The sequence below is a fragment of the Mercurialis annua genome, linkage group LG2, assembly GCF_937616625.2.
Source record: "Mercurialis annua linkage group LG2, ddMerAnnu1.2, whole genome shotgun sequence".
Taxonomy (NCBI): Eukaryota; Viridiplantae; Streptophyta; class Magnoliopsida; order Malpighiales; family Euphorbiaceae; genus Mercurialis; species Mercurialis annua.
Genome location: NC_065571.1, coordinates 35,144,943 through 35,161,354, shown reverse-complemented (window position 1 = coordinate 35,161,354; position 16,412 = coordinate 35,144,943). Strand labels below are relative to the sequence as shown.

General features: G+C 37.7%; 1 protein-coding gene across 1 annotated transcript; it reads left to right on the top strand.

Moving 5' to 3' along the window:
* Positions 1–505: 505 nt before the first annotated feature.
* On the top strand, positions 506–2,074 carry LOC126668452 (uncharacterized). Its single transcript, XM_050361645.1, has one exon. The coding sequence runs from the start codon at positions 506–508 to the stop codon at positions 2,072–2,074; it is 1,569 nt and encodes a 522-aa protein (XP_050217602.1).
* Positions 2,075–16,412: the final 14,338 nt, after the last annotated feature.

Sequence of the window (16,412 nt, the reverse complement as noted above, 5' to 3'; positions counted from 1 at the left end):
TGTGACTCCACTTTCGTAATTTTTTTACAACTTAGTGATTCTTAAGCTTAAAAAGTTCTGCAACATAATATATGTTTTTCGGTTTACAAACAGGTTCTTTTACTTTTTCAATTGCAGCAATAACATCCTGAAATTACTTCAAAAGATAGTCATTTTTTGTGACCAAGGTACGTTTTGTTCTAGTATATGGTATCATGCTGCTACTTTCTTCTACTTTTATTTCTTAAATATAGATTTGCTCAAGTTGCTTAATTGTTTTGCTACCATTGTGATTTGCTATATTGTGTCACTTTTTAGGAAAATGGCACCTAATAAGCAATGGATGAATCTTACCAAAGTTGATAGATTAGATAAAGCTTACGAAACTGGGGTTGAACAATTCATTAGCTATGCTTTTAGGAATACAAATGACGAGCATAAAGTACGATGCCCATGTGTTAGGTGCAACAATACACTTTCTGCAAATCGTAAAATGATTCGATCTCATTTAATAGTTCATGGAATAATGGAAAGTTATACTTTTTGGTATCATCATGGTGAAAGGGTTGCTGAATCTGGGACAGATGAAGGAGAATCAGAAGATGTTGAAAGTGGTGAGGAAATTAAAGAAATCATAAGAGACTTATATCCTAGTATAAATGAAAGTGAATTTGACAAAGATACCTCGAATTATGAAATGCGCGGAGAGAATCCTAATCTAGAAGCAGAGAAATTCTATAGGCTCTTAAAAGATTTAGACGAAGAGGTATATCCTGGTTGCAAGACCTCAAAGTTAGCTGCAGTTATCAAACTATTACACATTAAGAGTCTTGGTCAGTGGACTAATAGATCATTTGATATGTTACTAGAATGGCTTTTTGAGATACTCCCAAATGGATGTACTTTGCCAAAATCATATTATGAGGCAAAGCAGATTGTGAAGGATTTAGGTCTCTCTGATAAGAAAATGGATGCCTGTATAAATAATTGCATGCTCTATTGGAAAGAAGAAGAAAATTCTGATTTGTGCAATATTTGTGGCAGTTCTAGATGGAAGGAAAATAATAATGATGGAGAAGTTAAAGTGAAAAGTAATGGTAAGAAAGTACCCAGAAAAATACTACGTTATTTTCCTCTGAAGCCTAGGCTTCAGAGGTTGTTCATGTCTAAAAAGACGACTTCTTTAATGAGATGGCATCATGGTAGAAAGGATGATGGAGTAATGAGGCATCCTACCGATTCTATAGAATGGAAATCATTTAATGAGCTTCATAAAGAATTTTCATCTGAGCCTCGTAATGTAAGATTAGGTCTCTCTAGTGATGGGTTCCAGCCGTTTAGTCACTCTAAAACTCCGTACAGTATATGGCCAGTAATTCTAATTCCTTACAATTTTCCCCCACAGATGTGCATGAAAGAATCTAATTTTATTCTTTCAATGATCATACAAGGCCCCGAGAGTCCTGGAGATACAATTGATGTTTATCTCAAACCTTTAATAGAAGAGTTGAAGGAACTTTGGGAAGTCGGTGTGGAGACTTTTGATGCCTCAACTCGTCAAAATTTTAGATTGCATGCATCTTTGTTGTGGACGATCAACGATTTTCCGGCATATGCAAATTTGTCTGGCTGGAGTACAAAGGGTAAGCTAGCTTGTCCTTGTTGTAATAAAGAAACTAGTTCATTGCGGTTAACTAATTGCAAGAAGAAATGTTACATGGGTCATCGTCGTTATCTTCCACATAACCACAAATGGAGAAATGATAGAAGTAACTTTGATGGAGAGAAGGAGTTGAGATCACCACCAAAATTAGTCACTGGTTTTGATGTCCTCGATCAAGTCAAAGATCTTACAGAATTGGCTTTGACTAAGGACATTAATAAAAAAGTGAAAATATCACATGACAAAAGGGGTGATAATTGGAATAAGTGGAGTATATTTTTTGAACTTCCTTATTGGAGTAGCCTTCTATTGCGCCATAATTTAGATGTAATGCACATTGAAAAGAATATATGTGAGAATGTGCTAGGAACAATTATGAGTGTGAAGGGAATGAGTAAGGACACATTTCAAGCTCGACTTGATTTGAATTGATGAATATAAGGCAAGACTTGCATCCAATTCGCAACGGGGATACAATTGAGTTACCTACAGCATCCTACACATTATCTAAAGAAGAGAAGCACTTTTTTTGTTTATTTTTGAAGCAATTAAAAGTTCCAGATGGATTTTCATCTAATATTTCGCAAAGTGTTAATATCAAAGAACACAAACTTTCTGGTTTAAAGAGTCATGACCACCATATTCTTTTACAACATCTACTACCTCTTGCAATACGGGGTCTGAAATCCCTAAATAGCTACCTTAGAGGGGGTGAATAAGGTTTAGTGAGTAATTAAAATTTAGTAGGAGTTTAAGAGAAGAGAAATTGACACAAGCAATTTAGAGTGGTTCGGATTACAAACCAATCCTACTCCACTACTCAATCAAGGATTGAGATTTTAGAATTCACTAATGGATTGTGCTTTAAAGCTAAACACAAACTTTACAAAAGAGATTTCCAAGAGATAATCTCAAACTCACAAAATGTTTTTCTAAGGATAAACAAAAACCTACAACACTAATAATTGAATCACAATGATTAATCAATCAACAAAAGAGATAAGCAATCAATTAATTGATGCACAATAAATGTAGAGAGAATAAATTGAATGCTTGAGTATATGTTTTGTTGCTGGAGTGTCTAACCTCATAAATGAGGTAGACAAGGGGTATTTATAACCCCAACAACAAACCCTTGAATCTTCTAGAAGAAAACTCAAGTTTGTGCTGAAAAGCAGCCCGTCGCGCCCGTGATGCCCTACGTCGCGCCCGCGATATTTAAATGTTAGGAATTCAACCAATGGTTGACGGCCACTTGTCAAGCAACTGATGGAGGGCTCTGATATAGCCGTTGGACCTTCAACGTTCATATTCATCGCGCCCGCGATGAAGGTGTAGCGCCCGCGATACATTTGAAAAACCAAAGCTTTTGATGAGTGGTGTATCGCGCCCGTGATGTGATGTATCACGCCCGAGATTCATGTATCACGCCCGTGATGGAAAAGGGATCTCGGGCGCGATATGCTACTGGAACTAGTCGGAATATGGAATTTTCGATTCTCGCTAGAAAGCTCCGATTCGACCCGGGATGGTTTCTATATGTTCCTACACACTAATAAACATGATTAGGCTCTTTAAATTGATTGTCAAACTCAAAATTAGGGTTCAAATGGGACTTGGTCCAACAATCTCCCCCTTTTTGATTTTGACAATCAATTTACGGAAATGGCTAAGTTTGTGGGAGTTCAAATGAGTTTTGGCTCCCCCTCACTTTATGCACAAGAATTTTTAAATAAATCTAGACAAGCATAAAGTAGATACGATTTTAAAAGCTTAGTCATTTGAATAAAAGTTGCACTTTTTGAGAGATATGAAAAAAAACTTTAGAAAGGCAAATATCTCTCCCCCTTTGTCAAGATCAAAAAGAAGTAATGGCATATATAAAAAAAAACGGAAGTGCAAGAAATAGAAATAAACTAAATTATAAACAAGGATTCATAGATAACCAAGATAAAAACCACATTGAAATTAGGAAATAAGGACAAGGCTTACACAAAAGACATTAACCATATATAGGCATGTAATCCACAACTAGGTAGGATTTACAAGGCATTGTTGACAAGGTGAAAAATGCAAAAAAAAAATATTAAAGCAAAAAAAATGCATGAAATGGATGAAATGCAAATGATCAATCCTCCTCTTCAATGTCATTGAAATCTTCTTCCTCAAGCACCGGAGTATGAACCGGAGAAGGCGGAAATTGAGCATCGAAGCGGTTCCGCAAAATGCCAAAATCGGACCGTAAACCACCAAACTCCGTTTCCATTCTCCCAAAGCGATTTTCCAAATTGTTGAAACGGGAATCCACATTTGTTTCCAACAAGTTCATACGTCCAAACATCCGCTCATTTTGACTATAAATGAGCGAGAGCATTTGATTTGTGCTAGAGCCGGGAGGTGGGAGCCAAGTGGGATCCATTGCCGGTGCCGGAATTTCCGGTTCTTGAAAGCCGCCAAACGCTTCTTCCTCAACTTGAGCTTGAAACACTTCCGGAGGAGCCGGTTCTTGTAGTTGCCTTTGCCTCTTCCTAGCAAGCCTATGAACTTCTTGTTGAATCCACCTTTCCCCAAAGAGATAAATATAATGTTGGTCATTTGTAACTTGAAAGGCATTGACCCTATTGACGAAATAGTCAAGATCGAGAGGAGAGTCCTTCCAAGGGAATACAACACCCGGAGCTTGGCGAAGAGCGGGAGTGTAGGCCCTTGCCTTCTTGACCATGGCGGTGACATACGAACCAACTCGAAGAGTTCCCTTTTTCTTGCCAAGGGAGACGAGATGCTCCATAAAGTAGCGAGCACATGAAAATTTCTCGCCTTTAACCGCACACCATAAGAAGAAAAGGTCCTTGATGGGGACTTTTTCGTTTCCCTCATGCCGCCCGTTGATGGAGTAAGTGATAATGCGATGAAACACAAAGAGCGGAAGAGAGGTGATAGACTTAGCAATTGCGGTTCTCGGTTCATGCTTCACATCGGCACTAATTTCCGCCCAAAACTCGTGAATGTGAAATTCCTCAACCCGGAGATAATTAGTGGCGAAACCTTCTTCAAAACCGAAGCAATCATCAATGTCTTTGGGGGTTAACTTGTAGGTAGTACCTTTAACTTGAAAAGTGACCCCATAAAACCCGGAACGATGATTTTCGTTAGTAATGATATGGAGAGTAGATAGTACCTCTTTCATCAAATCCTCTATAGTGTCTTCACGGTTTCCGCACACAAATTTTCGCCAACCCAAGGCATCAATGTAGGCATAGACTTGATCCGCAAGCCCATCAAAGGTCATGTTGGATAAATCGGGAAACCGAGTGCCTTCTACTTCGGCAATTTCCAAATTTGCACGGCGAGAAGCAATTTCTTCCATGTCTAAAGTCGGAAGTGGAGATGCCGAAGAAGTTTGCCCCATAGGGCGTTTGCCTTTTGAAGGAATGACTTTCTTGGGAGCCATGATATGAGTGATATGATATGAGAATGAGAAAAAGCAAAATTTTGAAGTGTAAGGATTAAAAGTGAAGAATTTTGTTGAAGAAAAAGATGGAAAGATGGGAGAAAGGTTGTAAATGAATGTAGCCCTCAAAATGGCTTTTTATAGGCCTTTAAAACCCTTAAAACGGTCATAAACGGCTAGTTTTTGAAAATCTAGCCGTTTTGACAAGTGTTAAAAACGGGCAAAAATTTGAAAAAAATCAACGTATCACGCCCGTGATACATGTGTAACGCCCGTGATATAGGAAAATAGCCGTTATTTTCAAAAGCTGCCTATATCACGCCCGCGAAACACCAATCACGCCCGAGATTCAAGCAGTGGCAAAAAGATTTGCTTACTGTTTGAATATCGCGCCCGTGATATACATATCACGCCCGAGATTCAAGCAGTAGCAAAATTCTTGCTTTCTGGTTGAACATCTCGGTCGTGATTTATACATCCCGGTCGTGATACATGATATTTTAAAAAAATGCAATTTTAATGCAAAAAACACAATTTTTCACAATGTCAAGCCTTAATTCCAACACATATGGATAATTAATGAGCAGGAAACACCAAAATATATGAATATCATAAAATGGGATACATATACGTATTGGTCCAAGCAATGAAATCGGTAAGATAAGTAAAGTAAAACATCAAATAGGCAAACCAATCATGCAATTCAATTCAAAGTGCTCCCATCAAGCATACCAAGCTCTCGAATGATAAAATTCATACGCTCCTCATTTAGAGGCTTGGTAAAAATATCCGCAAATTGGTTAGTTGTATCGATGAATTCGACTACAACGTCTCCCTTTTGCACATGATCACGTATAAAATGATGACGGATATCTATGTGTTTACTCCTAGAGTGTTGAATAGGGTTCTTGGATAGGTTAATTGCACTAGTGTTGTCACATTTGATGGGAATATGACTAAGTGTAACACCATAATCCAAAAGTTGTTGCTTAATCCAAAGGATTTGAGCACAACAACAACCGGCCGCTACATATTCGGCTTCCGCGGTTGACAAAGCCACGGATACTTGTTTCTTACTACTCCATGAGATCAAGCTATGACCCAAAAATTGGCAAGTCCCGGAGGTACTTTTACGGTCTAAAAGACAACCCGCATAGTCGGCATCGGAGTAGCCAAGCAACCTAGGGTCTACATTTCTAGGGTACCAAATTCCTAGGTTTAAAGTGCCATGCAAATACTTGAAAATACGCTTAACGGCATGCAAGTGGGATTCCTTAGGACAAGCTTGAAAACGAGCACATAGGCACACACTAAACATAATATCGGGTCTACTAGCGGTAAGATAAAGAAGTGAACCGATCATACCTCTATACATTGTAATATCAATGCATTTACCCGATTCATCCTTGTCCAACTTCGTGGTGGTACTCATAGGTGTCTTGCTACTTGAGGAAGTTTCCATGCCAAATTTCTTGAGCATTTCCTTGGTGTACTTGGATTGATTTATGAAAATGCCATCCGCATTTTGTTTGATTTGTAGTCCAAGGAAGAACTTGAGTTCCCCCATGAGACTCATCTCAAATTCCCTAGTCATACACATAGAAAAATCTCCACAAAGAGACTCATTAGTAGCACCGAATATGATATCATCAACATAGATTTGGACAAAAAGAATATCATGCTTATGAGTTTTTGTGAAAAGAGTTGTATCAACTTTTCCTTTGGAAAAACCATTTGAAAGCAAAAAATTACTCAACCTATCATACCAAGCTCTAGGAGCTTGTTTTAAACCATACAAAGCCTTGTTGAGTTTGAAGACATATTGTGGATGCCGAAAATCTTCAAAACCGGGAGGTTGTTTAACATAAACTTCCTCTTCTATAAAACCATTTAAAAAAGCACTTTTGACATCCATTTGAAAAAGTTTGAAATTCATGCATGATGCATAGGCTAACAACATACGAATTGCTTCTAATCTAGCAACCGGAGCAAATGTCTCCTCATAATCAATGCCTTCCTCTTGGTTATAGCCTTGGGCAACCAATCGGGCCTTGTTTCGAGTTATTGCTCCGCTTTCATCCAACTTATTCTGATAGACCCATTTTGTTCCAATAATGGTATGACCATTAGGAGGAGGGACTAACTCCCAAACTTTATTCCTTGTGAATTCATTGAGTTCATCTTGCATAGCAATCACCCAATGTTCATCAACTAGGGCTTCACTAACTTTAGTGGGCTCGAATTGAGATAGGAATGCAACATTTGCAAAAGAACGAAATTGAGAGCGAGTGCTTACTCCCCTTGAAGTTTCACCGATAATCAACTCTTGAGGATGACTTTTGTTAAAAGCCCAATCTTTAGGTAGATCATGAATGAGTTGAGCCGAAGGAGGAGATTCGGATTCCACCTTGGACTCCTCTAGAGGTGTTTGAGTTTCCTCCACTTGACTTGTAGTAGCTCCTTGATTTTCAACCAAAGAGAGATCCTCAAAAGTACCTAAAAAGTCATGAACAAACGAGTCCTTTTCCGGAAAATCCTTGGAGGACTCATCAAATACCACATGCATAGATTCCTCAACAACTAAGGTGCGCTTGTTGAAGACTCTAAAAGACTTGCTATTAGAGGCATAACCCAAAAAGACACCTTCATCCGTTTTGGAATCAAATTTTCCAAGGTTATCCTTGGTATTTAATATGAAGCATTTGCATCCAAATACTCTAAAGTAGGATATCTTGGGTTTTCTTCCTACCCAAAGCTCATAAGAAGTTTTGTTTAAAATTGGTCTTTTAAAAATGCGATTTGAAACATAGCAAGCGGTGTTCATAGCTTCGGCCCACAAGTAATGAGGTAAGTCATACTCATTGAGCATAGATCGAGCCATTTCAACCAAGGTTCGGTTTTTCCTTTCAACAACCCCATTTTGTTGAGGCGTTCTAGGAGAAGAAAAATTATGAAAAATGCCATTTTCTTCACAAAAGGATTTGGAAGATTCATTTTGAAATTCGGTTCCATGATCACTTCGAATACTTGAAATAGATAAATCTTTTTCTTTTTGAACTCGCTTTGCAAAACTTTTAAAACCGCTAAAAGCTTCATTCTTATGAGCCAAGAATATAACCCAAGTGAATCTAGAATAGTCATCAACTAACACAAATGCATAATGCATGCCACGCAAACTAGCAACTCTCATAGGTCCACACAAGTCCATGTGAATCAATTGTAATGGTCTAGAGGTAGAAACAACATTTTTAGCTTTAAAAGAAGACTTGTGTTGTTTTCCCATTTGACAAGGTCCACACACTTTGTCTTTTGAAAAATTTAGCTTAGGCAAACCTTTAACAATTTCATCCTTGCTAACCTCATTTAAGAGGTCTAAGCTAGCATGACCAAGTCTACGGTGCCACAACCAAGATTCGTCGCTAAGTGATAGTAAGCACTTGCCATCTCGGTTTTCAAGCGTATCCAAGTCAATTATGTAAGTGTTTTGTCTTCGATTTCCTTTGAAGATAACCGTGTTGTCCATTGGTTGGATAACATAGCAAGCCTTGGAATCGAAGTTGACATTATAGCCCTTATCACACAATTGACTTACACTTAAAAGATTATGTTTTAGACCATTAACAAGCCACACATTTTCTATAGAAGGAGAAGAAGAGTTACCTATCTTGCCTATCCCCACAACTTGACCTTTGGCATCATCACCGAAGGTGACATTTCCCAACTTTTTATGTTCCAATTGGGTGAAGTTGGAGATGTGGCCCGTCATGTGCCTAGAAGAGCCGCTATCGACGTACCATTTGGTTTTATTCAACACGGTTTCTTTTGGCACCTAGAATAAACAAGCTCAACCTTTAGGTACCCAAATCACATTGGGTCCTTGGAAGTTAGCACTAGAATAGTCCAAGGGAATTAACCTCAATTGGACCTTTCTAACATAACAATCAACATTCTTATGACCATATCTCATGCAATAAACACATTGAAGTCTAGGGGATATGTGAGCATAAGATGGATAGGTCTTGGCTCTAGGAGCCTCACATGAGTGAGCATAGCAATGTGCACAAGAGTGATCATAAGTATATGCATGAGCATTGTTGTGAGAATGAGCATAGGGATATGAATGAACATGATTCTTTTTCATACTTCTCTTCTCCCATTTGTGACTATATTGAGAGGCATGGGTATGTCTAGGGGGTCTTGTACCCACTTTGCTCTTAGACTTAGAAGCCACAAATGACTTAGTCTTGGGAGCTTGAGCATACCTCTTATTCACCTCTTTTGGTTTGACCAAAGAAGGAGGAACTTCTATAGAAGAAGTTTGAGGTGAAGAGGCCTTCACAAAAGTAGTCACACTTGAGGAAGAGGAGTTGTGACTATAGCCAAGTCCAAATTTTATGGTTGGGTTTCTTTGGGAATCAATAAGATTGTCCAAAGATTCCTTCCCTTTGTGAAATCTTGAGATAGAGCTATTTAGAGAAAGAATTTCACTCTTTAGTGTTTCATTTTCCTTTAGCAAAATATTTACATCTTGCTTAGGGATAGATTCTAAAGAATACTTTAAGTCTTGAATTTCTTTCTTCAAATTGAGCATCTCAAGTTTAGCCATAGAGGCTTCCCTTTTGAAAAGTTTTATTTTGGCATGATAGTCACTACATTTGTTAGTTAGTTCATTTATCATGTCATGACATTCATCATCAATCTCATACACCAAAGAATCATCAACCAACACATTCTCAACATTTACAACACAAGAGGCACTAGGGTTATTTTTCACAACAACAATATCACTAGAGCTATCATGAGGTTCTATCCCTACACCATCCCAAGAAATAAAAGGTAGAGTACTTACCTCGGATGGGGACTCATCAACTAGAGCCATGAAGCAAAGATTTGCTCTTGCCTCTTCTTGGCAATCTTCATCGGATTGATAGTCACTTTCATCATCCCAAGTGGTGATGAACCCTTTCTTATCCTTTTGAAAGGGTTTCCTTTGCCCTTGTCGACATTCCGGTCTAATATGACCCGGTTTGCCACACCCATGACAAGTGACATCTCTTCTAGGAGTAGGAGTCTCTTGTTTGGAGTTGGATGATCTCTTGAAGTTTGAGGACTCACCCTTTTGCTCATATTTTTGAACTTGAGACTTCTTCCTTGTTCTCCATTCCCTTACTTTCTTAGACAATAGCACCATCTCTTCATCATCTTCTTCATCACTTGCATTAAGCTCCTCTTCAACCTTACTTTCAATTGCTTTAGCCTTCAAAGCAATTCCCTTAGTTTTCTCTTCTTGAGACTTCTTCAACTCTTGAATTTCCTTCGTGTAGGTCATCTCATGAAGAAGTAGGTTTCCGATAAGCTCATCGGTTCTCAAATTCCTTATGTCATGTGATTCCTCAATAGCGGTTATCTTCGGTTGCCAATCAAGGAGAGGCAATGAACGAAGAATTTTGCCATTGATTTCACCAAGAGTATAGTGCTTACCAAGCTTCTTGAGATTGGTGGTAATGCCAAAAAGTCTATTGGTAGTCTCGGTGACGGTCTCATTTGGCTTGTTCTTGAACCCTTCATATTCTCCAATGAGAAGCTCAACCTTCTTGTTCTTTACTTGAACCGTTCCTTCATGGTAGTTCTCAAGAATCTTCCACATATCATGAGCCGTTGTGCAATGTTGAACCCTTCCTTGCTTTTCTCTACACAAAGATGAAATGATCACACAAATAGCCTTCCGGTTGAGAGCATTAGCTAGAACTTGATCCTTGGTCCAATCTTTTCTTGGCCAAGGTATAATAGCACCATTCAACTCTTGAGTAGGAGCCACATAACCATCAAGAACCATATGCCATAAGTTCACACCATCCATATCGAGATAGTTTTCCATACGAAATTTCCAATTTGGATAATCCGTTCCATCAAAGAAGGGACGAAGAGTGTGAGTAAAGTTTTCGGTAGCCATTTGAATCGAAGAACTCGCAATTAAGCAATGAGATGAGTAACTTAGCTTTGATACCAATTGAAATCCCTAAATAGCTACCTTAGAGGGGGTGAATAAGGTTTAGTGAGTAATTAAAATTTAGTAGGAGTTTAAGAGAAGAGAAATTGACACAAGCAATTTAGAGTGGTTCGGATTACAAACCAATCCTACTCCACTACTCAATCAAGGATTGAGATTTTAGAATTCACTAATGGATTGTGCTTTAAAGCTAAACACAAACTTTACAAAAGAGATTTCCAAGAGATAATCTCAAACTCACAAAATGTTTTTCTAAGGATAAACAAAAACCTACAACACTAATAATTGAATCACAATGATTAATCAATCAACAAAAGAGATAAGCAATCAATTAATTGATGCACAATAAATGTAGAGAGAATAAATTGAATGCTTGAGTATATGTTTTGTTGCTGGAGTGTCTAACCTCATAAATGAGGTAGACAAGGGGTATTTATAACCCCAACAACAAACCCTTGAATCTTCTAGAAGAAAACTCAAGTTTGTGCTGAAAAGCAGCCCGTCGCGCCCGTGATGCCCTACGTCGCGCCCGCGATATTTAAATGTTAGGAATTCAACCAATGGTTGACGGCCACTTGTCAAGCAACTGATGGAGGGCTCTGATATAGCCGTTGGACCTTCAACGTTCATATTCATCGCGCCCGCGATGAAGGTGTAGCGCCCGCGATACATTTGAAAAACCAAAGCTTTTGATGAGTGGTGTATCGCGCCCGTGATGTGATGTATCACGCCCGAGATTCATGTATCACGCCCGTGATGGAAAAGGGATCTCGGGCGCGATATGCTACTGGAACTAGTCGAAATATGGAATTTTCGATTCTCGCTAGAAAGCTCCGATTCGACCCGGGATGGTTTCTATATGTTCCTACACACTAATAAACATGATTAGGCTCTTTAAATTGATTGTCAAACTCAAAATTAGGGTTCAAATGGGTCTTCTCCCAAAAAGGTAGTTGAACCTCTTATTGAGCTATCTTTATTCTTTTCAAGTTTGGGTGCTAAACAATTGAGAGTGGATGAGTTGGAGCAAATTGAATCTCAAATTCCAATAACTTTGTGTAAGTTAGAACAAGTTTTTCTGCCTTCATTTTTTGATGTAATGGTACCTTTGCCCGTTCATTTGGCATATGAGGCTAGGATTGGTGGTCCTGTCCAATTTAGATGGATGTACCCTATTGAACAATCATTATATGGATTGAAGAAACTGGTTCGCAATATGGCCCATCCTGAAGGTTCTATTGCCGAAGGCTATATTGCAAGAGAGTGCATGACTCTTTGTTCAAGGTACCTAAGTGGAATTGAAACAAAATTTAATAGGCAGACAAGAAATTATGACGGTTTCTCTCAATTTAATAGTGAAATATCCATATTTTCACATTCCGGACGAGCCCTTGGAGCTTGTGTTTCTCGCAACATCTCTAATAATGTGTGGAGTCAAGCTCATATCTATGTCTTAAAGAATTGTGATGAAGTTCAACCTTTCCTCGAGTACGTAATAATTTTTTTTTATATATTTTATAAAATCTTGTTTAACATTTTAATGTTCTCATGCAGAGAATATTCTCAAAATCATGCAATAAATATGCATCAAATGTCAAATGATGTGACTAATAACAAATTTATTAGTTGGTTCAAAAATAAGGTGAGTTAGCCTTTTCTCTAGTGCATATACCAAGATTGAATATTAAAATTTAAGCATTGACATTAGAGTTTGTTTGTAGGTTGCCGAGTTGCAAGTCCAACAAAATGACACAAAAATGAATGAACTCTTGTCATTATCTCGTGGACCTTCCAAATATGTAACACACTTTAATGGTTATGTTGTAAATAGGTATAGGTTTCGAGTAGAGAAGAGTGATAAGAGGCATAAGACACAAAATTGTGGGGTTTGTGTAACTAGTGATATTGGTAATGAAACAGAATATGTTGATTATTACGGAGTATTGAATGAAATTCTTGAACTGAAGTATCTAGGTGGGAAACGTGTTGTGTTGTTTCGGTGCAAATGGTTTGATATGCATGATAATGAAAAAGGAGCTAAAATAGATGAATATGGGTGTATAAGTGTTAATCCTCGTCGTCTTTTAAAAACAAATGAACCCTTTGTTTTAGCTAATCAAGCATCGCAAGTGTTTTATGCAATTGATAACATTAATAAGGGTTGGAATGTTGTTATCAAAACACGACCTCGTGATTTATTTGAGACTCAAATTGATGAAGATGTTGAGGGCAACAAAGTGGATGATTTAGCCGAAGCATATTAAAATATTGAATCATTCAATTTTGAGTCTGTTGTTCCTGCTTCTTTAGATGTTACTGAAAATAATTGGGCACGTGCTGATTTAGAGCCAACGGTTGTTGAAGTCCCTCTTACTAAAGTAACTAGGAAACAGAAGATTGTATAGCATTATGTAAGACTTATTAGCTCAGCTCTTTTTATGTTTTTTCTATTTTAAACTGATGTGTTTTTTTGTTTATAATATTTTTTTATGATCTAATTCATATGCCTTCTGTTTTTACAACCACTTTAAAGAATGTTATTGAACAAGACAAAGACTACAAAGATGTCACGACCCAAATTCATGGATCGCGACCGGCGCTAGGGAATGGGAGTGGTTGCTCCGAAACCCGTAGCAAGCCTAAAAACCTTTATAAATTTTTCGTGTTTTAAAACATAAAAAGGTTTGCAACCTCGTTGCGGAAACACTTTAACACCTTTATTAAAAACGCGATCGCAATTCAAGATCATATATCACATATGATCTGTTTTCAGAAAATATCGTTAAAACCTTTCTCTCGTTTAACGTAAACACATTTCTGAAAACCGGGTCTTAAGACCCTGATTGTATTTAAAGAAACTAGAGCGCAAACATCAATCTCAGTTGACACACCTGCTCTGTTTCCAATACAATACTAAAATGCTAAATACATAAAACCAGTGTATCTCTCAAACAAATGGTCATAGCATTTTAGAAAATACGCAGCTTTTCAAACATATATTATATACAGTAGTTCAATCAGAGTTTATCAAAATAGTTTGAACTACTGTAAACAGAAAGACAGACTTCCCATACCCAACTACTTGCAGCTCTAGAGGTATGGCTGACATTGACTTCCGGAATTATTGTGGAAGTCAGACCTCGTACTTGATTACCTGAAAGGTAAACATTGGGGAGGGTCAGAAATATAAATATTTCTGAGTGAGTTCACATATTTACAATTGAATATTTAAATCGCATATATGTAAAACATTTGTACATATCAAAAATATTACCAATTAGTCGATCCAGATGAAACCCTACAAGACAGACTATTGTATGGGTCTCAACCTACACAATATAGGCCTTACACCGTGAACTGAATCATTGCCGTCTAAGCCGGATGTCTGGACCGTAACCGTGAAACTGCCATCACAGTACTGCCTGTGACCGTAACCGTTACTGCCGTCTCAGACTGTTAAGTCAGGGTCGCTACCACTTCCAACGCCCAATGACATTAACTGACCTCTATGTCAGACACAGGCTCGTATCGAGAAACACTACTGGTGATCACACAGTCCTATTGACAACCAATAGGAAGCTTGTTCCAATGGATCTTTCATGGTTAAGTTATACTAGTGCGATTTATGATTTAAAAACAGTTTAAATATAAATATTCAAAAGTAAAAATCACAAAGTAAAACTCACAGTACTGTCGTCCCCATTTTCAAAAACGTAACCTCCAAACAAGCTTGTCAGTCAAACACGTTGGTGTTTGGCTCGCTAGATCGACCACTCGTCGGATCTAATTAAAATTCAAATGTCAAAACACATTAGACATTGAATTTTAACTCTAGTCCTATCGTATAAACGATAGACTCAAATAACTATTGTTTATAGACGACTCTATAAACAAACACATGAACTAATCTCAATATTGAACTTCTCGTTCAATATATAATACCACTCTTGGTATAGACTTATAGTCCTTTTAACATTAATCACATTGATTAATGTAGAGCCTAGTTAAAACGTCGTATCGTTTTAACGTATAGACTTATATCATTTTAAAACGTTCACCTTTAAACATTTACTAACTGACGGTAAACACACCGTCCTACTAGGCGAAGTCCCCTCAGATTCGCCGCCTGAAAAGATCCCGTCGGAGTCGGACTACACGTCCGTGCAGGGCCTGTGCACGTTCGTGCACTGTCTTGCACAGCCTTGGCCAGTGCACGTTCGTGCACGGCCTGTGCACGTTCGTGCACTGCCTGTGCACGGTCGTGCACACGTGCAGGCACCGAGATTTCATTCCCGAGCCACTTTCCGACGTGCTTGATTGATTTTTCCCGCTCCGAACATTTAATCACAACCTAAACAATATAGTTCTATAATTAAAACGTCGAATCGATACGTACGCGATCGATTCGATACGTTTACCGTTTAATATCGGATATATAATTAATATATATCGAAATAAATATCGTATACGAGATTAATACCTCGATTACTACTTGATTCGTTGAAGAATCGAAGTCGGAATCGCGAAATGGATCGCGCCGCGCCGGTCTCGGCTTGCTATAACTAGCAAGCACGTCAAATCCATTTGACGCAGCAGAAATGAGGTGACCCTCTGCTCCTATTTATAGAGAAATTGGATTGGCTTAAGTACCATTTGATACTAGCTCAATCATGCACTTTAACTCTGATTTTAATTAGTCGTCCGTAGTCCAAACGGAGACTAATTCCAAATTTTACGAAACTTTACCCAAAAATCCAATAAAATATAAAACGAATAAAAATATAATTTTTATTCGCATCCGACTTATATTTTATTTTTAATAAATCTCCAAAGATTTATTAGGTCCAAATCAGTCCCGCTTAATTAAAATTACTATGTCCAAATTCCATAAAAATTTGACGGTAGCTTCGTCAAATTATTTCGCGAATATTAACATCAAGATTATTCGCTCGGGACTTATAAATTATTTTATTTTAATTTAGACTAACAAATAATATTTAATTAGTTAATAATTAAAAACTAATTGAAGTAAAAGTTCAGGGACTAAAATGGACAATTTTCCATAATTGCCGCCTAAACAGCACCGCCTCTCTTTTTTTTTCTTTTTCTTTTTTCTTTTATTTAATATATATATTTATATATATATCTTAACTTATATTCGTCCATAATTCGTCGAGCTTTACGAGTTTCGACATTTTAATTTCGGGGTTTTGTCCGAAATCTTAAACTCTCCATTTAGAGTGGTACTTTGATATATTAATTATCAATATATCAATTCATACGACGCTAAAGAGTATTCTCAAATTTAT